General features: G+C 37.6%; 2 protein-coding genes across 2 annotated transcripts in view; both read left to right on the forward strand.

Moving 5' to 3' along the window:
- The first annotated feature begins 1156 nt into the window (after positions 1–1156).
- Positions 1157–20981, forward strand: part of LOC115986483 (PHD finger-like domain-containing protein 5B) — a 29986-nt gene continuing 10161 nt past the window's right edge. Inside the window, exon 1 of the mRNA XM_031109557.1 lies at positions 1157–1239. The gene's annotated coding sequence lies outside the window, so the exon portion shown is untranslated. The remainder of the gene's footprint in view (positions 1240–20981) is intronic.
- LOC115986484 (PHD finger-like domain-containing protein 5B) lies at positions 1176–4349 on the forward strand. The gene is made up of 2 exons (XM_031109561.1): positions 1176–1239; positions 3800–4349. The coding sequence occupies exon 2, from the start codon at positions 3825–3827 to the stop codon at positions 4155–4157; it is 333 nt and encodes a 110-aa protein (XP_030965421.1). The 5' UTR covers positions 1176–1239; positions 3800–3824; the 3' UTR covers positions 4158–4349.

Raw genomic sequence — 20981 nt, forward strand, 5'->3', positions numbered from 1 at the left:
ATATTTGGATTGTCCATTTTTTTTTAACAGTATTTTGAAAGTAGTAAAAGTGACATTAGGAATAGATTGAGTATAATGTTAGGGAAAAATTACGTGTTTTGAGTTGGAAGATTTCAATTTCAAGAAATAACTTGGTATGTGTACATTTTTTTTAAAGTAAAAATAAGTAATAACTATTCAATTTCAAAAGATAACTTGGAATGTTTAAAAATAAGTAATAACTATTCAATTTCAAAAGATAACTTGGAATGTTTACATTTTTTTTTCAAAAAAAATATTAATTTTTTTTTTTCAATTAAAATTTTCAACTACTGAATTAGAATTTAACCCAAATGACTATTTGATATGTTTACAAATTTTTTAAAAATTGAAAATAAACTTTTCAAAATTTACTTATTAAAATAAAAGTAAATCCAAATCTTAGTATATTTTCATCTTATATGATTTGAAATGTACGGTGTCTATTGCATGATGATTCCACCTCTTTCTTATTCTTCTTCTTCTTTTTTAATTTTTAAATTTTTTAATAAAATTTATATATAAAATGAATTTTCAGTTTTGAAGTCCACGTCATAATGATTTTTTTAATCATTAAGCTAAAACACTAATTAATTTTGGTGTTGTAAGTAGAGCTTGAATATCAAGTCTCTCTTATTTGATGATAAAATATTTTATTAATTGAGTTAATTTGAATATACAATGATTGCTATTTACTATTCACTATCAAGGAAAGACCTTAATGGATTCATTTTTAATGTAAATGAGATTCAAATCTTATTCTTTATATGAAAATAAGAGACCGAGAAAATCAGTAATATTTTTACTTCATAAAAACAAATGTAGAAACTCATATCTAGTTAAGTCCCTAATAAATATGCATTAAAATTACTTATGAAATTGAACCAATGTCCATGATAGCATAGTAAAATCTAGATATAGTTCTTCAAAGTACAATAATTTAATTTTTTTAATAATTAATTTCAATAATGTAATTGTATTGAGTGACACAACAAATTATATTCATGTTATATATTTGTAATAATTTTTTTTTTTGCTAACAATATTATTTATAAAAAAATTATTTTATCCAAAAAAATAAATAAATAAATAAAGTTCCCTAAAAAAATATAAGAAGGACAGTTGTTGTTCGGTTTAACAAGTAACAACTAAACAGCAGACCACAGAGTCCAGAGGCTGAGAAAATCATAAAACCTTAAAAGAGATCGATCAATCCTCCTGGTATGTACTACAGTACCTCCTCTCTTTCTTCTCGGATTTGGGATTTTGCATTTGCTTCTGTGATAGTGATTAGTGGCTCACCCACACATCCATTTTTGTTCAATATTTCGATGCCTTCACCATTAGTACACTCTTTATTTTCAATGTTCTCTTTAAAGTTTGATTCTTTTTTGTCTGGGTTCTAGATGGGTTATGAAAGTTATCAAATTTGTTTCGAAGTAATAGCATAGGGAAAGTGACGCTTAAGTGTTTGGTGAAATTCCCCAAAGAAAGTCTAAAGATAAAAAAATGGTTGTGGGTGGGTTATTCTGGAGCTACAATATGAGGTTTTAGGCTGCATTGATTTTAGCATTTTTTGGAATGGGAAATGGATACCATTGGCGTGATTTTTTGGGCCAATGAGATTTGGCTCAAATGGCACTTCTTGGTCTGCAAGAGCAAGGTGGAGGGTGAGGTTGTGAGTTCAAGATCCACCTTGTGCTTGTGTAAATTACTAATGAAAAATACTTGTACTTTTTCCTATTTGATTTGGTTTAGCAGTGAGAAAATGTTATAGGAGTCTCATTAGTCCTAACCTTATTTCCTTTTTTGGGTTATGGTTTCCTTATGAATTTGGTTTTGAGCCCTATATAAAGATGTGGATGTGGTATAGGTTTCTTTATTGTTGTGTAAAATTCTAAAATTCTCATTAGTACTAACCTCGAAGTGATTATTAGGAGGCCTATATATATATATATATATATATATTTTCTGATAGGTAAACTAGTGGTGCAAATACTTCTTGTAGAACAAGGAAGGTTTTTAGGGCTCTTTTAATCTGATACAATAATAATAATAATTTATGGAGTTCTATACTTTTATGAACTGTCAGAAATTATATGATGATAACCAATGTGTCACTAAGCTGCATCTTGCTTTTCATGTGTCCTTAAGTTGTGTCTTTCTGATTTTTACTTGGGATATGGATTTCTTCTATAAGCAGAATGAGGATATGCTGTTGATGTGACTTGGCCTTTTGATGACTAAGAAACATGATTGTTTGGGTTAAATTTTTAGGCTGTTAGAAATATATACATTAATATGTGCTGCTGACCTTGCAGCTTGAACCTATTCCCCACTGATCCCCCAAGCACTTCATGCATGGGGAGGTACCATTTAACTGACGAGGGTGGGTGGTATGATTGTTTAGGTTAAATATTTGGAAGCAAATTTAATTAAATGGACTTATTACTCTTGTTTAATTAGTTTTGGAGTGGGTCTTTTGATTTTATACATTGCTTGGAACCTGTGGACCTGATAACATCCTGGTTTTCATTAGTGGCCCAAAATTCAAGTGGTTTACAATTGATATTTTGAGTATGGTACCCATTATATGTCATATGGACTTGGGGTGAACAAGAAGAATAGCCTAATCCTCTGTGTCACATGTGGGTTTCATAGCCATAGGACTTGGCTCTTGGACCATGGTGATTGTTTTAAGCAGTTATTGCTGTATTGTGATGATACATAACCCTTAATTTTGCTTGGGATTGGAAAAACTTTGACCGGTTGGTAAGTGTGTGTATTGTGTATGTGGAAACAGATTTTACCTGAAGTTTACTTATCCAAAAAAAAAGGAAACTTATTGCATTTCTAACTAGTTTCTGACCTGATTTTTCTAGCTTACCTGATTTGGTAGCTTGCCTAGTTTTGGAAGCGGAATGATTGATGCATAACCAGAAGAGGATATTTTCTGCCATTCTTGAATTTGGCTGAAAACCTGAGTCACGCATGAACATGAATATAAGCATGCTTGTGTGTTTAATTTAATTTTTCTGCCAATTTTTTATAATTGTAGAATTTGTCCATTCTGTACTAATGTTTGAAATTGTGTTTAACTGCAATAGTTTCGTTCTCTTGTTGCCCATGCACAGTTATTTATCAGGAAATATTTGTAGTTTATCTTGACACCATTTTTTTTCACCAATTTGAATCTGCCATATTCATCTTCTATTTCCCGTTTGCTTTTGGACTTTGTTGGTTTTATGCCCGTGCAGTAGGATAAGGAACATGCAACTTGCTTAATTGTATTTGATTCTATGACATACTGATTAAGAAAAAAAAAAGGAAAGTAAAAGAGCTTTGACATGTCGCTCGATTTTAAACTTCACCTATAAGTTTTAGGGAAAGGTTTTGTTGCTTACGGGATTATGGGGCAGATTGGGTGATGGGTGCTGTAGTCTGTCAAAATTAACTGATTAGTGCACGGTAATTTGTAGATCCATCCTGCCCTATCTCACTAATTTAAAATGTGGGTGTACAATGCACATTGCAAATTAATCTCAACTTAGGGCGTTTATTACAAAAAAATTATAGATTGGTGTGGACATTGCAACTTATCATGGTTTAGGTTCGATATCTACTAATGACATCATAATTTCTAGCTACAATTTTCCCCTAAATTAATTTTTATAGGTTTTCTTTTATGTTTGCACTTGAGATTTTTCTGTCTTTCTGATGAAATATCTTGGTTAAATATGCCGTGCATGGATTTTAACACTCTTTACTTATTCTTGTTCAGAAACTAAGATCGTGTATTGGAAAGCATGGCCAAGCATCATCCAGATTTGATTATGTGCCGGAAGCAGCCAGGAATTGCTATTGGACGACTTTGTGAGAAATGTGATGGGAAGTGTGTAATATGTGATTCCTATGTGCGCCCTTGCACGCTTGTTCGAGTTTGTGATGAATGCAACTACGGATCCTTTCAAGGTCGCTGTGTTATTTGTGGAGGAGTGGGAATTTCTGATGCCTACTATTGCAAAGAGTGTACACAACAAGAGAAAGATAGGGATGGATGTCCAAAAATTGTCAATTTAGGGAGTGCCAAAACTGACTTATTCTATGAACGTAAGAAATATGGTTTTAAGAAAAGATGATGAGAATTGGATAGACATATGTGTACTGCTATTAAACTGCTTTTTATTTACTCAGTTTGAGATGAAGAATCTTGATATGTTGGGATTATGAACATAGTATAGACACATATGTAGGCTTTTACATTGCTTTTATTATGCTTAAGCGTTGCTGAACACAGCAGATTTGAAATGCTGGAGCTATCTTTTTTTTTTTAAGTATTGAGTTTGTTTTCGTAGATACTACTGAGTTTTCACTTGTTACTTACAAAAGCTTCTGTTTGGACTAGTTTGATTGTTTTCTGTTGTGTACATGAGCTGCCATATCTCACTTTATTGACATCTTGATGCTGAAATTGGATTCCAGATCAGAGTGGTTGGATCTTATAGGAAGTTTAACTTTTATTTGAGATGTTAGACTAACTTAAGCCTAAATTTGATTCTCTCATTTTGATACTATATTGTCCACGATGTTTTGTGCATTAATCTCAAGTTAAAGATCTGGTTTAATGTACTAGACTTAATGTCAAGTATCTTGGGACAATGGCCATATGTGGTGTGATTTTTGTGTGAGTGAAAATGCAAGTGCTTCAGAAACTCTTAGGATGTGTGTCTCAGTTAATCAAGTTGCTGCAGTAGTAAGTTCTTCTTGAAAGGAACCTGCCATGTTTAATGATGTGGTTTTCCTAATCCATTATAATAGCTTGGAAGAGTAAGCTCCCTTATCCTACGCTTGAAAATGTGCTTCATATTCACACAGATGTGGATGCTCCTTTGCCAGTAATTCGAGTACCCTGCCTAATGCTACTACCTCTTTTCGGATGAGAGTATTTCTTCCTTCTTCAATGCAGTGGACAAAAGCGGTTGTCTTAGATTTTGTTTGTGTAAAATAAAGTACCAAATACATAGAATCACACAAAATCACCCTCAACACATCAGGTACTTCATCAATGTGCTAAGTTTTTACAAAATGATATAGTAACATCTAAAAATAAATGTCTACTGTACAATATGCAAATCATTTCCCCTCTTACTTTATTCCCCTCACTCTCTCTCTCTCATCCACAAAAATATTTTCGGCTAGCAATGGAGGAAATAGGACTCTGCAGCATGCAAGGCTAAGGGGTTCCAATGACGTGACTGGGGAGATTGTGGAGGTGGCGCTGTGGTGGGTGTTGGTTTGCAAATCAATTGGAAAGTTGGGTGTGAGTTTGCAAATTGATTTGGCTGTGATTGATGGGTTTTGTGGAAGGTTGTTGGGTCTGAGAGTGGTGGCACTGGCCATTTGTGTGGGTTGTTGAGTGTTTTTTTGGATGGTTGTTGGGCTTTGTGGTGTAGTGGCTATGATTGTTGGATTTTGTGTTAAAACTTAAAAATTCTAGGTATTTGAGCGGTGGTTAGGTTTTATTCACGTTTGGAATTTTCGAATTATTCTATTTTACCATCTAAAAAATTACTTTATTAATTACACCATACCATTTTACAATACACCCAACTTCCCATTTCTTATTTATCTCATCTATTCATTAGAATATTAATTTCACCAACTCTTTCTCTCTTCCTCTTCATAAAAAAAAATTAAAATTCCCACCCACCATCACTAGGGGAGAAAAAAAAAACAATACAAAAATGTATACAAGTTGCTACAGTGCCATCATAAAAATATGATGGCACTGTAGCACAATTGCAAATTTTTTTGCAATTGCAAGACTTTGCAAGACCAGGTAATGGGGGGTTTTAAGGTACTGATGCTAAATATTACTATCATATAGCATATACAATACTCAATGTGAATGTTCTTTAGTAAGGGTGGTTGCTATTGGGATTGGTGTTTTTATTTTTATTATTTTTAATTTAATGGATAGAAGTTGCTGACTTGCTGCTGGGTTTTGGAATTGGGTAGGAAAAAAAATATTATTTTAATTAGCAGTATAAAAAAAAAAAAAAAAAAAAAAAAAAAAGATGTCGGGTGTGTTTAAAAAGTTACCTATAAAAAAAAAAAGATTTGTCAAAAATTAGGTAGTTAAAATAACTAAAGTAGTTTTTGGTGATGTAAAATAGATTTATTTATTTCTTTTGCATGTTGGGGGTTAAAGTTAAACACACTTATCCATTGGTATTGAACAGAGAAAAAAAAGCCTCTCGGACAACCAAATCTCAATACACTTTAATAGCCAGTTTGAAAGGAGGGGGAGTAGAGTAAAGTTCCAACTAGATTAAATTAGAATGTAGCATTACAGTGAGCTACTCATTTGACGATGAGATGAAATAGCATCCCATTGTTTAACTATTCAAACTAGATTAAATTACAGACTATGTTCTCCACTCCAACCTGACACACTAACCAAGTTCTCTTCTTGCACCATACTTCGGAGAAAATGGGTAACTAGCATTAAAAAACAAACTATTCAGTTAGTTGGCCCGGTTTGGAAACAATTTGCATTAGTAACAACTCGAGCCTTAGAGGCTCGATTTAGGGCCTCTAAATCAAGCCTTTAAGGCTCGGTTTACGTGCTTTGACATGGCAAAAAACACGCTCGAGTACACGTGGAAATCAAGTGTCTAAGACTCGATTTCCACGTGGAGTACACATGGAAATCGAGTCTCAGAAACTCAATTTCTAATAGGAATTTTTTGAATTTAACACTCTCTCCAATCTCACTCTCCCTCATCAGTCAAACCCCTCTCTCAGTCTCCGACCCACTCTCACTCACCCTCTCCTTCTCTCACTCTCTCAGCGTCACCGTCACCGTCACCGTCGCCGACGCCGACCCACTCACCCACTGACCCTCTCAGCCTCATCGGTCTGACCTCTCACTCTCTCAAACCCCTCTCTCAGTCTCAGCCTCACCGACCCTCTCCTTCTCTCACTCTCTCAGCGTCACCGTCGCCGACGCCGGCGCCAACCCACTCACCCTCTCAGCCTCACCGACCCAGTCTCAGTCACCCTCTCACTCTCTCGCTCACCGACCCACTGTCACACGTCCCTGTCACCCTCTCTACTCTCTCACTCGCTCTCTGCTCAGTCTCCAGTCTACGTGGTATCTGAAAGAAAAAGAAGAAAAAAAGGTGAGTCCCTTTATGCATTTTGCAATGTAATCAATTCGTTTTGTTTTTTTTTTGTTTTTTTTTTTTTTTTTTTTTTTTTTTTTTTTTTCTATAAGAAGCATTCTTCTTCATTCCCAGATTTTTGCTTCAATTCCTTCCCATTTTTCAAGTATGCCATTTCTCACTTACTTTTTTAGATTCGAATTTTATGTTCGAATTAAGACAAATTTCGAAGACCCATTTTAGATAACATCAGTATTTTTAATTTATTTTTGTTTGAGTATATTATTGTGATGAAGTTGTTGATGATAACTTACTTTGGGAACATGGGTATTAGCTAATTGGTGGGAGAACAAGGTGGTTCTGTAACTGTAACTGCTGTGTAATTGGCACTTTAGTGATATTGTGGCGTTAGTGTATTGCATTAGATTGTATTGGTAGTTCAATTAGTACTATTATGTGCTGTATGTATTGCAATAGAAAGTAGTTAGATGGCAGTCAGGGAGTTATAGTCAGTTACTCTTGGTAGAGATTAGTTAGTTACTCTTGTTAGAGATTAGTTAGTCTTGTAATTTAGTTAGAGTGGCCTGCATATAAGGCACTGCTCCTTTGAGAATTGTAATCAAGCAATACAAATCAACTTGTTCCTTTTGGTCTCTTTCCTCTCATCTCCTTTCTTTTGGAGGTTACCTGTCTTAATCCAAAATCGATCAAGTAAAAATTTGAGGTGGGTGGGACATCAAATGCATAATCATTGCTTGGTAAAACCCATTTTTCTTGACCTGATTTACCTTAAGCATTTGTTTAGCATTTTCTACAACTGCACGGAGCTTTGGTTCAGATAGCAATAGGCTGCCATTTACTTTCAGGGACATCAACTTCTTCTCAGTAAACTGTGCGATGGTTGATGGGTCAAAATTCTCAAAAAGTTTCCTGCCAAATAAATCAACAAACAAACATCAAATTATTTGTATGTAGCTTTTTCCCCCCCTGTTTGATGCTTTAGTAAATAGAGGGAGCAGAAACAAAAACCTGAATGTGTCTCTCTTGTTAAGAATTGTTGGCCAGCTTAATTCTGCTAATGCTTGTGAAAAGACAAGTAGCTCAAACAGTTTCCCATCATCATAAACTGGAACCCCCCATTCCTCATCATGGAAAGAAGTATAATTTGGGTCTGTGGCAAAGAAAAAAAAAAGCACCAACTAGGTGAGTTACATCAGATTAGCTTACAAATGAAATACATAGCAGCATGATTTTACTTCTAATACATAGAGTTTGTTAGTGAATTAGATGCATAACTAGAACCCATAATGTACAGGAATTAAAGCGTACATTAACATAAGGTCATTTATTTCAATCTCAATTGACTTATAAAAGAAAAACCTATATGTAGACTCGTTAAAAATGTAATGAGGAAAAAATATTATTATCATATCAAAATAGAAAAATGCTGCAATTAGAAAATTAGATGCAACAGACCATCCATTTTTATCAAGCTTTAGGTCTCTTCAAAAATACATGGTTATTGCTTAACAAACACACAAAAATGACTTAAGTGGAGGTTGATCTATCACTCATGCATCCTCGTCGTAACTGACCATGTCTATTCTGGTAGTGTTATTGAACACTTGAGACTTGGCAGTCGCACTGTTGTATAATCAAGATGAAACCAATACTGTACCATATCTTTTAAACCAGAAGGGCATGGCTTACTCCAACTATTTGGATAGGCAATGAATATCCTACACTGATATTACAACCTGCTGTAAGCTTTAGAAGTGAATCCATTTTCTCTGCTGATTGTAACTAGTTTACTGATCTTGTCCGTTTTCTTTGGGATTTTTTTCACACAATTTGGTGATCTATCACTCATCTCCTTTCTTTTGGAGGTTACCTGTCCTCGCACTCAGCCACCTATCCATCCATCACCAAATTCCATGAGTTTCCCGTTTAGCATACTAATTGGAGAAGATTTCTTGGATTTGAAATTTTCATGTTAACATTTTTTTTTTAGGCAAAAAATGTCTTTGAAGGTGCGTAGTGCCTATGTAAAGAAGCTACTATATTTGTTTGTGTGTGCATCTTAAATAATCAATTCCTTTCACAGTGTCTTGTTCCCCATGTAACAAATATGATTGGCTTATGAGATCTTGTTGTTCTACTGAAAAGTGGAAGCTGGCTAATACTTGATTGATATTGTAAATATATTTCAATGGGGTCGCATTTTGTTCAAGTTTGTTGATTCCAAAAGATATAGAAAGAAGAGTGGGGGGTGGGTTTGATGGTGTTTGGAAAGCTCATGTATAACAGCTGCAGCCCCTATAGTAAGTCCGATAAAGCAAACAGCATGCTTGCTAGTGCTAGATATAGTTGACGTAATTTACTGCCTGAATAGATTTTATCAACTACTGTCCACATGAAGTAATATGTTATTGTTATGTCTTAGAATTAATAACATGTAATTATTATTTACATTCCAGAAAATCTTGAAAATAATTCTCAGTATTATTATAATTATTTAATTTCGAAGCACTAATTGATTACTGAGCTATCACAATTTACTAAAATTATTAATTGATGCAAATTAATCCAGAAGTTCCTTTGTGCTCTATTTTTGACCTATTAGATGGATGCAGCCTGAAAGTAATAATTATTTGTATTTTGTGGTTTTGTTAAGAGGTTTGTTCAAATAACCTATATAAAAGAAAAAGTTAGATGTAACATCAAATGCATACCTTGTTTCATTATGTATTATTATTGACAATATTTCTTAGGTTGTTTTTGTTTTTGTTTTCAACAATGTCTAGTATGTGCTAATTGCTAATCATTTTTGTGCAGTATGGCTGCTGCAAATGCTGGACAGATTAACCATGCGCAGCCTGGCCCCATTGACACGTCAGTGTTGACGTTGCAGCCCAACCATCGATCAGAAGCTATTTGGAATGGGCAGGTAAAACACACCACTAAAGATTTAACGAATGTACATGCATTTAATTCATACAATGTACATGCACTTGCTGTCATATGTATATAATCAAACGTTATGTTTTGTGCAGGATCCAGGGTCCCTTAAATGTCGTACCCGTAGTGAAGAGTTCTCCAATCGAGAGCCAATGGTGGACGATCGAGTCGTTGACATCATTAAGGCACTTGGTTTGGAGGGACTTCTCAGGACTCCGGGTAGAGAGATTGATCATGGCCTAATAACGGCCTTAGTGGAGCGATGGCGGCCCGAGACTCACACATTCCACATGCCGCATGGTGAGGTCACCATCACATTACAGGATGTGGAGGTTCTTCTTGGGCTTCCTGTTGATGGTGACGCTATAACAGGGAGCACACAAAAAGAATGGGAGAATGTGTGCCATGAGTATCTTGGCTTTCGACCTACCAATCAAGACCATCTGCAACTTACTGGCCAGAGGATTCTCATCAAACGGCTTTTGGAGCAAGTTGCCGATCCATTGCCGCCTAATGCTGAAGACGATGAAGTGCATAGGTATGCACGATGCTACATCCTAGCGCTATTGGGGGACACAATCTTCATGGACAAATCCGGTGATAGGGTGCATCTAATGTGGGTGCAGCAGTTGGAAGACCTTCGCAACCCAGGAAGGTATAGTTGGGGAAGTGCTTGCCTTGCATGGTTGTACCGAGAGTTATGCAGGGCAAGCGATAAGAAAGCCAGTCAGATTGGTGGGTGTTTATTGTTGGTCCAGTATTGGGTGTGGGCCAGATTCCCCTATTTGTGCCCGGCAGTTGAGCGTGGCCCACCAGTGGGTGCTTATGGTCCTCCAGTGCGTGGTCCACTGTCCCTTAAGTAAGTCTGTACCTTAGTAACTTCATTTACAATATGTGATCATTACCTAAGCCTACAATCATGTAACTTAAAATATAAATTTTTATTTTTATTTAAAAGGGTTGTACGAATCATTTATGTCAACATTTAAAAATGTTAAACAGAGTTTCAATATATATGATTACGTTAATATACTCTAATTTTGTCATTGTCATATGGCTTGTATGTGCTCTGTTTTTATAAGGACTTTTTTATTCTAGTGATATTATTAATTGAGTAAATTTCTATAAGATTCTCTTAGTAGTTATATCTGATTACATTATAGTTTTAATCATGATATTATCTTACTTGGGAAGTTGTAGATATTGATCCATTGTTCTTGATTGTAGGTGGGTGTGGGTCCCAAACAAGAAAAATAGACCCGCCCAGGTCTTCAGGGACAGGTATCGGGAGCAAATAGCTTTAATGTTGCCAAACCAGGTATGAAAATGCTTTGTTCAACATGTTCAAGAACAAGATATACATTTGCTGAACTTTAAAATAGAAAGATAGTTGTCTAATGTGTTGCATATTTGTTTTTGGGCTGTTGTAGGTGGTGTGGCAGCCGTATGAAGATGAATACGAGAACCTTCCGCCGTGGTGCGTTGCAGGGAGGGCAGTGTGGACGGCAATGGTGCCGCTTGTATGTTTCCATCTAGTAGAGATACATACACCGGATCGTGTTGTTCGGCAATTTGGGATGATCCAAGAAATTCCCCACCATGTTAACACGGACACGGTGCTTCATGCCATTGATTTGAGGGGGAAGGTCAGTGTTGATTGGATGCGGAGACATGCTATGCATATCACGGAGTGGGGCCATCGCCTTCAACGGCGTTGTCAAGCAGTGCTTGGTGATATGCCTCTACAGCACGAGTACTTCGATTGGTTCACAAGGGTAACTCGAAGGTTCATCGATATCCCCGGTGCTAGATTCATTCTAATGGTAACTTCTCCATGTGTTCTACGTCTTACCGTACTTGTTACTTAGTTTACCACTGTTTAGAGAACTCTTCTTATGTGGTCCAATGTCTGCTTAACATCAAACCTCCCTTTTAAATTGTTGTCTGCTTAAGATTGCTTATAGACAATCTTGTTGATTTACCTTATAGAGAACTTTGTTCATATACAAATCTAATTTGGGATGCTCTAAGGTCATATCTCCTATTTCAGCTTTTAGAGTTATGGTATACATTCTTCTTTCCATTTTTATTATTTTTAATTTTTTTCCTCATTTGAATTTTTAATTTGCATTTTTGAGAACACGATATCTGCTAACTACATCTTTAATACAAAAACTAATTTCAATTTAGTCCAATGTAACACTTGGTGTCCCTATAATTTGCAATTATTAGTTGCCGTATCAATTTGGAACCAACCTTTATTTTACTATTGATTGGCTTTCTTCATTTTGATATTGCATTATTAATATACTTGGTTTTTCCATGTGTAGATTGAAGGATATGTCCGTATGTTGCGCCGTCACCCAGTGGGCACGGAGGACTACAAGGACATTATTGATGTGCTGGAGGCAGTGCATGAGATTGGCCGTGTACGACCTCGGGAACCTGAGGCCCCGAACGAGGAGGCAACTACTCCTGCGGCAGCGCCTACTCAGAGGCCAAGCACTACTAAGAGCCCAAGCATGAGCACAGCTCCTGCCGGACGTTGCTCTCGTCCGCTTGTTGCTACCCCTCAGGTTGTCCCTACCCTCGATCCCTCTCCATCCACCCCACATCCATCCCTTAGCCCCACCATCCCTTCACCCACCTCACATTCATCCCCTAGCCCCACCATCCCTTTATCCACTCCACATTCATCCCCTAGCCCCACCATCCCTCCACCCACCCCACATGCCTGTCCTGGGTCTGACATTCGTCCACCCACCCCACGGTCATTTCCTGAGCTGTCACCTATTCCATCCTTTGACCTGGGTATTGATCAAACCCCTCCTGACTTGCAACAGGACCCACCTTCCCACAGTACGTCCACTGGCCCTTCTTCAACCATCGACCCACCCCATGTTCAGCCTGAGCAGCCTGTTGGGTTAGCTGCAGCGGCAGAAGGTCGGCCAAAACGCATATCTAAGGCACCTCCTTGTGGGACAGGGGGGCACAAACATGGACACAACGCTGGGCCCGAGGCATCTGACGAAGGACATGCAAGGCCTCCTCCTCATTATACGAGAAAGCGTAAGGTTCAAAAAAGGTAACTCAAATGATACCTTATTCCTTTAACTGGACATTTCAAGCTAGTGTTGAAAAGTTCATGAAATTATTTTTGTGGCCAAAATGGTTTTAATGTACATTATTGGAACTAGGTGAAAGGTACAGTTGGGACATTAGCTGGAGGTAGATATTCATGTGTTTGTGAATGATACAATTCTTGTTGTTGTTATCTTCAATAATGAGTTGATCTATCAATCTGATTGTGGAGAGCTAAATGTTGGGGTCAATTTGGTGAAGAATGGATCAATGATGGATTATAGCTCAATCTCATCGATGGAATGTGTGAGGACAGTCTCTCTAGGCACGTCAATGTCTTACACCACTAGGGAGACACTTGGAATGCTAAGGGGCGTAGAGACACGTCAATGTGTTTGGTACTATGTTTCAAATAACATGTTTTAATGTGTAAAAAAACATTACTCAAACTTTTTTCTTTCTCTTTTGGCACTTAAACTGTACCAGCCTTGTGATTTTATCGTGAATATGAATGCAAATATTTGAATAGAATAATATAGCATGATTCGTTGAGATGAGTGGCGTTTGAATTCTATTTTTATGCTTAGTACCTGTTTTTTAATGGTTACAATATACCGTCTATCAAAGTCTTACATTAAAGCCTGTGTGATAAAGTAAAAAAATTTCAAATTTGAGCTTTTAGACTTGGTCTGGTTCTCTTTAGTCTATAATTTCATTATTTTTTCCTTGCAATATATGGAGACAAATAACCTAATTCATTTAATTTGACTGTTGCAATTTAATTTCTGCATTGTAGTTAGTTTTATGCACAAAATAGAAAAGTTGAGTTCATTGTTATATTTCTCGTTTCCTTTTTACATCTATACGTTTCTATTTAAAGCAATAAGTTATAAAAATACCCCTTTTCACTTGCCTGTTGAAATTAGTTCCCAACTTGGGATTAAAAAAAAAAATTCCCCAGTGGAAGTCGACCATCTTATACTCGATTTCCATAGGAAATCGACTATCAGAGAGTCGATTTATATTTAAGCAAATCGACTATCAGAGAGTCGATTTCCACTGGGTTTTTTTTTTTTTTTTTTGGCACCTACTCGTGCAGCAGTAAACCATAATTGGTTTCCCTTCCCCTGCAGCAGTAAACTAGATCCAGAACACATAACATGAGCAGCGGTAAACAAGTAGATACAAGCAGATGATACTGGTCAATGGCTCGTACATCATATGCAAACAACTGGATTCAAACAGTTACTATTCATGGCCATTATAGGTTCCCTATTAACGGACAAAAAACATTCAATACTAGCTATCATCGCTTTAAAGGAGGGCCCTGTGGTTGAATTTGCCAAAGTAGTAGCTACTAATGCCAAAGTAATATAATTGCTGGCATTATAGGCAAAAGCTGCACAACGCAACTATAGTAACAAGTACAATGGACAACAAATAGTTCAATTACAACAACATTCAACAATAACCAAAATAACAACTAATAAATACAACATAGTCTCCATATTTGCCTACCACTTGTCCATACTAAACCATACTGATACAACATACTCTACATAGTCACCAAGCACTTGTCCATACTGATACAACAGGCTCTACATAGTCACCTAGCACTTGTCCATACAGAAGATAACCACAAGTCCCACGTACAATGTCACTTAGCAAAATCGAGTTTCCGCTTGCCTGCCAAAAATTAAAATACGATCATTAGTTTCCAAATGCAAAGAACAATAACAAAATGAAATTCTGAATATATTATATAAAAAGGCACAATTGCACTTTTAGTCCCTATGTTTTGAAGTTTTTCCATTTTAGTCCTTACATTTTATTTTTTCCATTTTTAGTCCCTAAAACCAATTTACGCTTTCCGTTTTAGTCCTTTCCGTCAGTCAACCAACAGAAATAGCTGAGGTGGCAGCCGGAACAATTAAAATATTATAAAAAATGCCACATCACCCTGACAAATCAGCATATATATTTTAAAAATTAATTTATTAATTTTAACTAAATAAAAAAAATAAAAACAGAATTAAAAATCAAAATTCACCTTAATTAAGATTGTTCTTCATGTTCTTCAGATTGTTCTTCATTTTACAACTTGTTCTTCATGTTCTTCCCAAATCAAACCCAACAACCAAGAACTCAAATCCATCACAAGAACACAAACCCAGCAACCTAAGAACTCAAACCCAGATCATTAAGACATAAATGAAAACAAGAAGAAAAAACCCAAATTCAACACCTTAGAGATCATCAAACCAAGCAAACTATTCTCTCATCTCAACCAACCCAAACAAAAATTTATCATTAGATCGTTTTAGTTTTAAGTGTATTTACTTTTCTTTAAGTGAGCTATTCAAAAGCATCAAACGAATTTTTTTATTTTTTTATTATCAGACCTTTTTAAACCATGATCTGAGTTTAGAGAGAGCTCTACCCAAAAAAAAGAGTTTAGTGAGAGGGAGGGAGAGAATGAGATTAGGCCGGCGGTTTGGAGCAGATCTAGAGGAAGGGGGCCGGCAGTGGTTTAGAGAGAATGGAACTCCAACAATGGCAACCACAACCACAGCCACAAGCACAGCTCTCCGAGACCCACCTCAAATCCACAGATTCCCATAAACCAAATACATCGACGCCGTCCGCTAGCTCCCTCAACTCTCCGCCCTCGACTGCTTCGCCGTCCTCTCTCTCTTCGACTCCGACTCTAACACCCCCTCTCTCGAAATCCACTCCCTCAATCCCCAATCCCAAACCCTAACCCTAACCCCTCAATCCACATTTTCTCCACCTTCCCGAATCCCCTCCCTCAACACCAACCCCAACGCAGAAACCCCTCATTGCCGCCTCCACCTTCTCTAACTCCTTCCACCTCCTCTTCGCCAACGCCGTCGACACCTCGCTTGAGTCCAAGTGCTCGATCCCCGCGAAGGAGCTACACGTTGGGGCTGTGTCTTGTGTCGATGTGAAGGACGGTGGGGCTGAGTGTGTGATAGTGGAGGGGCTGAGATCGGCGGTGGTTTACCTCTAATCTCTCACAGATCAGTGGGTCTTTATAGATCGATGGGTTTAAAATTTCTGGGTTTGTTTACAGGTTTCTTGAATTTGGGTTTGAAATTTATGGGTTTGTTTCTGGGTTTGATGTTTGTATGGAGGATTTGATTTTTCATTTGATGTTCTGGGTTTGCTAGAGATTAAGGGTTGGGTTTGGGTTTGTGTTCTTTGTGTTTTGAATCTTTGAAGGTCTTTGTATTTTGTAGATCTGTGCCCATGTTGGCATGTTCTTGATTTTTTTAATTTCCTCAACAACCTTGAGGAAAAACTTGTTCTTCATGATGGCTGGGAAGAACATATTGTAAAGAAAATTTTTTTTTTAATTTAATTTCTTTTTTAAATGATTCGTTTTTAATTTTTTTTTTTAGTTAAAATTAATAAATTAATTTTTAAAATATATATGCTGATTTGTCAGGGTGATGTGGCATTTTTTATAATATTTTAATTGTTCCGGCTGCCACCTCAGCTATTTCCGTTAGTTGACTGACGGAAAGGACTAAAACGGAAAGCGTAAATTGGTTTTAGGGACTAAAAATGGAAAAAATAAAATGTAGGGACTAAAATGGAAAAACTTCAAAACATAGGGACTAAAAGTGCAATTGTGCCTATATAAAAACAGTGAGGGCACTTGCCTAGTTTATAGCACTATCACTTGTCGATGCCCCACAGGAATTGGGACAACTTCTACGGTTATGCCCCTCTTGATGACACACTCCGTATCGTTGCCTCGGTTGAGTCTCCATCAAGTCTGGATCTTCCCTCCGACTTCCCCGTTCTCGCCGTACCCCATCCATTTCATTCCTTATTCTTGACTTCACAGGACGACCTATGCCCCGCAACAGCAGTGGGTCAGGCACCCATCGTGGTCCGGAAACGTCCCTCCACAATGACTCTGACTTTGGTACCACAAAATTATGTGAATATGTGAGAATGGCATTGTTCAAACTGTAACATGGGTCAATATAGTTGGTCGCATTGAGATGCAGACCTTGAAGAACTTTAATTGCATGTGAACAAGGGATCTTCAAGTTTTGCCACTTTCTGCAATCACATGTTCTAGCAAATATGCGCACTTCATGACTGTGGTTTCCCCCTCCACCTCTATGGTCATTGTACGGGGTAACCACTTGATATACACCCTCTGCATGATTAAAATTCCTCACAGTGTGTCCTGCAATTTTCTGCTCATTTCTACTATAGATCTCCATTGCATAATCACTCCACAGCTTACCTCGAGAGAGATCAGAAGTAATTTGTTTATGTCGATCGTGGAAATATGCAACAAGTTTGCACCAAGTGAACTGAACCATTGTAGCAATGGACAAACCGCGGGCACCTTTAAGTACCCCATTAAAGCACTCGGAGATATTGGTTGTCATTGCCCCGTAATGTCTTCCACCATCATGTGACTGGGTCCATTTCTCCACATCCTCACTCACTAGATATGTGTATGGCTTATAATGTTTGTGAGAGTGCCTTTTTCGTGACACTCAGGCCCAAGGATCCCGGGCCTAAATGAAAAGGGAGGATTTGGTGGACCGGGCCTTGACTCACCGCAGCTAACGAGTTGTTTAAGAATCAAGTGAGATGCAGAGAATACTCCTGACAATATAAAGAAAAATGACAAACAAGGATATCGAAGAGTGCCAAAAATTAACAAGGTAAATTCAGAAGGAAAGAAACAGGATTAGCAAAGCGATAAAAATTAGTGTTGTGGGGATCCTGGGAAATATGAAGCAATATTTCTTTAATACATTATCTGTTTGATTATAGAAAGCTCACTAGGACGTGATACAAGGTTCAATCAAGCTCAAAAATTGCAGTCTTGAATGGCTATTTCAGCCTTCAAAACTTGCAAAGTTTGATTCTCGTTGAATCCGAGTATGTGCAATAGTGGCTTTTACAGGATACCGGGAAGCAATATTTGTTTTTCCCTTAGTATTTTCCTTTCTGCACAGATTTTCTGATAGTTTTTCCTAGAGAATTTCTTCTTTCTTGCGTTTCTTTCTTTTTTCGCTGCCCTTTCTTCACAACCCATCCTCTCCTTTTATAATGGAGTTTTTTGGTCTTCCCGGGGAACCGTTGGTTCCCCTATTTTGCTCTTTTGTAAACAGAGCATGTCCTGTTCCCATCGTCTCGGTAAGTCCCTTTTCCGTTTTTTCTCATTCTTTCCTTCTTTCAACTCTGATTCTTTTGAAAGTTCCTGGTTGGCCATCTTCTTTGGGACGTGCTGAGGTATGCCCTTCTCGACATCCCCATTTCTGGCGTCTTCCACTTTTTCCCTTTTTTTCCTATTTGGGCGGAATCCTGTTCTGTCATTTTGAAAGTTGTTTGTTATCATTCTTCTTCCCTGTCCTGGTTCCCCGAGGCCTTTTCTGTCTGTGCCATGAGAGGTCGCTCGCGCTTTTTTGTTTTTGTTTATTGTTTTCTTCTTCTGTCTTTTTCTATCGAGCTGTCCCAGTCTTCCTTTTTTTTCTTTGTGCTTGAAGGGATCCGCGCCTATTGATGGTTCCTGAGGATCTTTGCTTCTCATCCTTTGCCGTGGTCCTCTTTTTCTTTTGGATGCTTCTTTTTTCTGGGCTTCAGGATCCTCTGGGCTTTTCTTTTATTCTTTCATGGGTCTCCTGTATCTACTACTTTGGGCTTAGCTTGAATTTTTCTTTTGGGCTTGACTTATTCCTTTTTTTTTTGGGCTTATTTCACTATGACCCTTTTTTAGACCTCAACAACGTTCAATCCGCGTATCAGTAGGGTCTACACCCCTCAGTAAATTAATCTCGGCCTCCTTAATGGTTTGCATTATGGACTTAAATTTAGCTTCATTACTCGCATATCCAGCTTTCAAGGCCAATGCCTTTAGAATCGGGTTATCAAAGTGTCTGTTGAAGTTGCTAGCAACATGTCGAAGGCAATATCGGTGATATACCTCTTCTCTTCCGTCCTCACGTCTAGGCCACTCTCAAATGGCACATTTGATACCTTTATGTCGGTCAGAAATAATACAAATGCCATCATTAGGTATGACATGCTCTATGGAAGTCCTGAGACACTTTAAAAACCACCCCCAACTAGCCCCTGACTCCTTGTCCACAACAGCGAAGGCGAGAGGCAAAACCTTTTAGTTAGCATCGGTTGCCATTGCAATCATCAATACCCCCTTGTATTTACCATACAGATGAGTCCCGTCAATACTAATCACTGGCCTACAATATTGGAATGCAGCAATGCATGGAGCGAATGCCCAATATACATAGCGTAGTAACGCAGTACCTTCGTATGGCCTAGGTATGGTGTGATAACTGTACTGGGTACCTGAGTCCTCATCCAAGTATGCCAACAACAACTTTCGCAACTTTTGGTAAGACTCCTCCCAATCCCCAAATATCTTAGCAATTGCCTTTTGTTTTGCGTCTCATACTTTATAGTAAGAAAGCTCATGATTATACTTAGTACGTATGATCTCCCATAGCTCATCAATACGTGCAGTGTGATTTTTTTGCAATTTTCCCACAATTTCTGATGCAACAAAATGCGAATCCATCATTCTACCGTCTTTTTTTAGGCCAAAGGGTATACAAGTGTGTGGACCCACATAAGACGTGACCATCCACATACCATTAAATTTAGTCTTCATGTATGCCCCAACATACCACTTGCAGTTGTAGTCAACACATGCGGCGCACAATTTCGTTTTGATCGACCTCCGGATTATAAAATTTCTATTATCATTTGCTGCGTATATTATCAATGCATGCTTCACCGCCTCTTTATTTGCAAAAGTCAACCCTTTAGAAAAATGCATCCCATCTTTCCAAGTAGAGACAAATGGTATCTGAAGACGTGAAAGATCAACCATATCTTCCCAAGTATTTGAGTAGAATGACTCAGCAGGAGGTCTGTAGCCAGTGGTCGTATTTCTATTATGCTGGACATCAATATCATCATTTGCATCACCTTCATCATGGTACTCCATATTTTCCTCTTCAAAATTGGGAACGACTTCATGGTCATTCACATCGTTCTCAAAGTCGCCTTGCTCAATCCTCTCTTCGTACTCATCCACAACCTCAACATTTTCACCATCATTCGCAACATGATCTTCGTCTTCGTCTTCGTCTTCCTCCTCTAAATGTGTCTCTTGAGGATAGAGGGTTTCACTAGTATTAGCAACATGATCTTGAGATAGGAGCGTATAACCTCCCATCGTATACCCTTCTATTGTATACCCTCCCATCGTATACCCTCCCATTGTAGTGCATCCATCATCTAGGGCTGTAAATTGTAAAGTCGTAGTTGTTTGTTGCACCACTTCAGTAGTGTTATCTGCAAGCGCCTCTAAACTTACATACAACTCAGCAGCATTTACTTGGGGCATTTTCTGGATCCTATTAAACATCATTTTTTCATGTTTATCTTCTTTGATCGCCATATACCCATAATTTATTCGTTTATGAAGGACTTCTTGTGGGTAACGATAAATAATCTTGATGTCATACCAAGCAGGATTCAATTTCAATTCGTCTATTATTTTCCTCTTCAAATCATTCAACGTCTTCAACTTACGACGTAACATCATGTAGTAGCATTCGATACCCTCCCCTCTAAATGGAAATCCGTCAATCCCTTCAGGATTGTGAAGGGGTCCACCGAAGTATACATTTATATCAATATTCTTCAAAGATTGTGAACCTATTAGAGAGCCAA

The sequence above is a fragment of the Quercus lobata genome, chromosome 4, assembly GCF_001633185.2.
Source record: "Quercus lobata isolate SW786 chromosome 4, ValleyOak3.0 Primary Assembly, whole genome shotgun sequence".
In the NCBI taxonomy this organism is placed as follows: Eukaryota; Viridiplantae; Streptophyta; class Magnoliopsida; order Fagales; family Fagaceae; genus Quercus; species Quercus lobata.

Excerpts from the sequence above, each read along its gene's own strand:
- LOC115986484 (XM_031109561.1), top strand. The coding sequence starts at position 3,825 with ATGGCCAAGCATCATCCAGATTTGATTATGTGCCGGAAGCAGCCAGGA.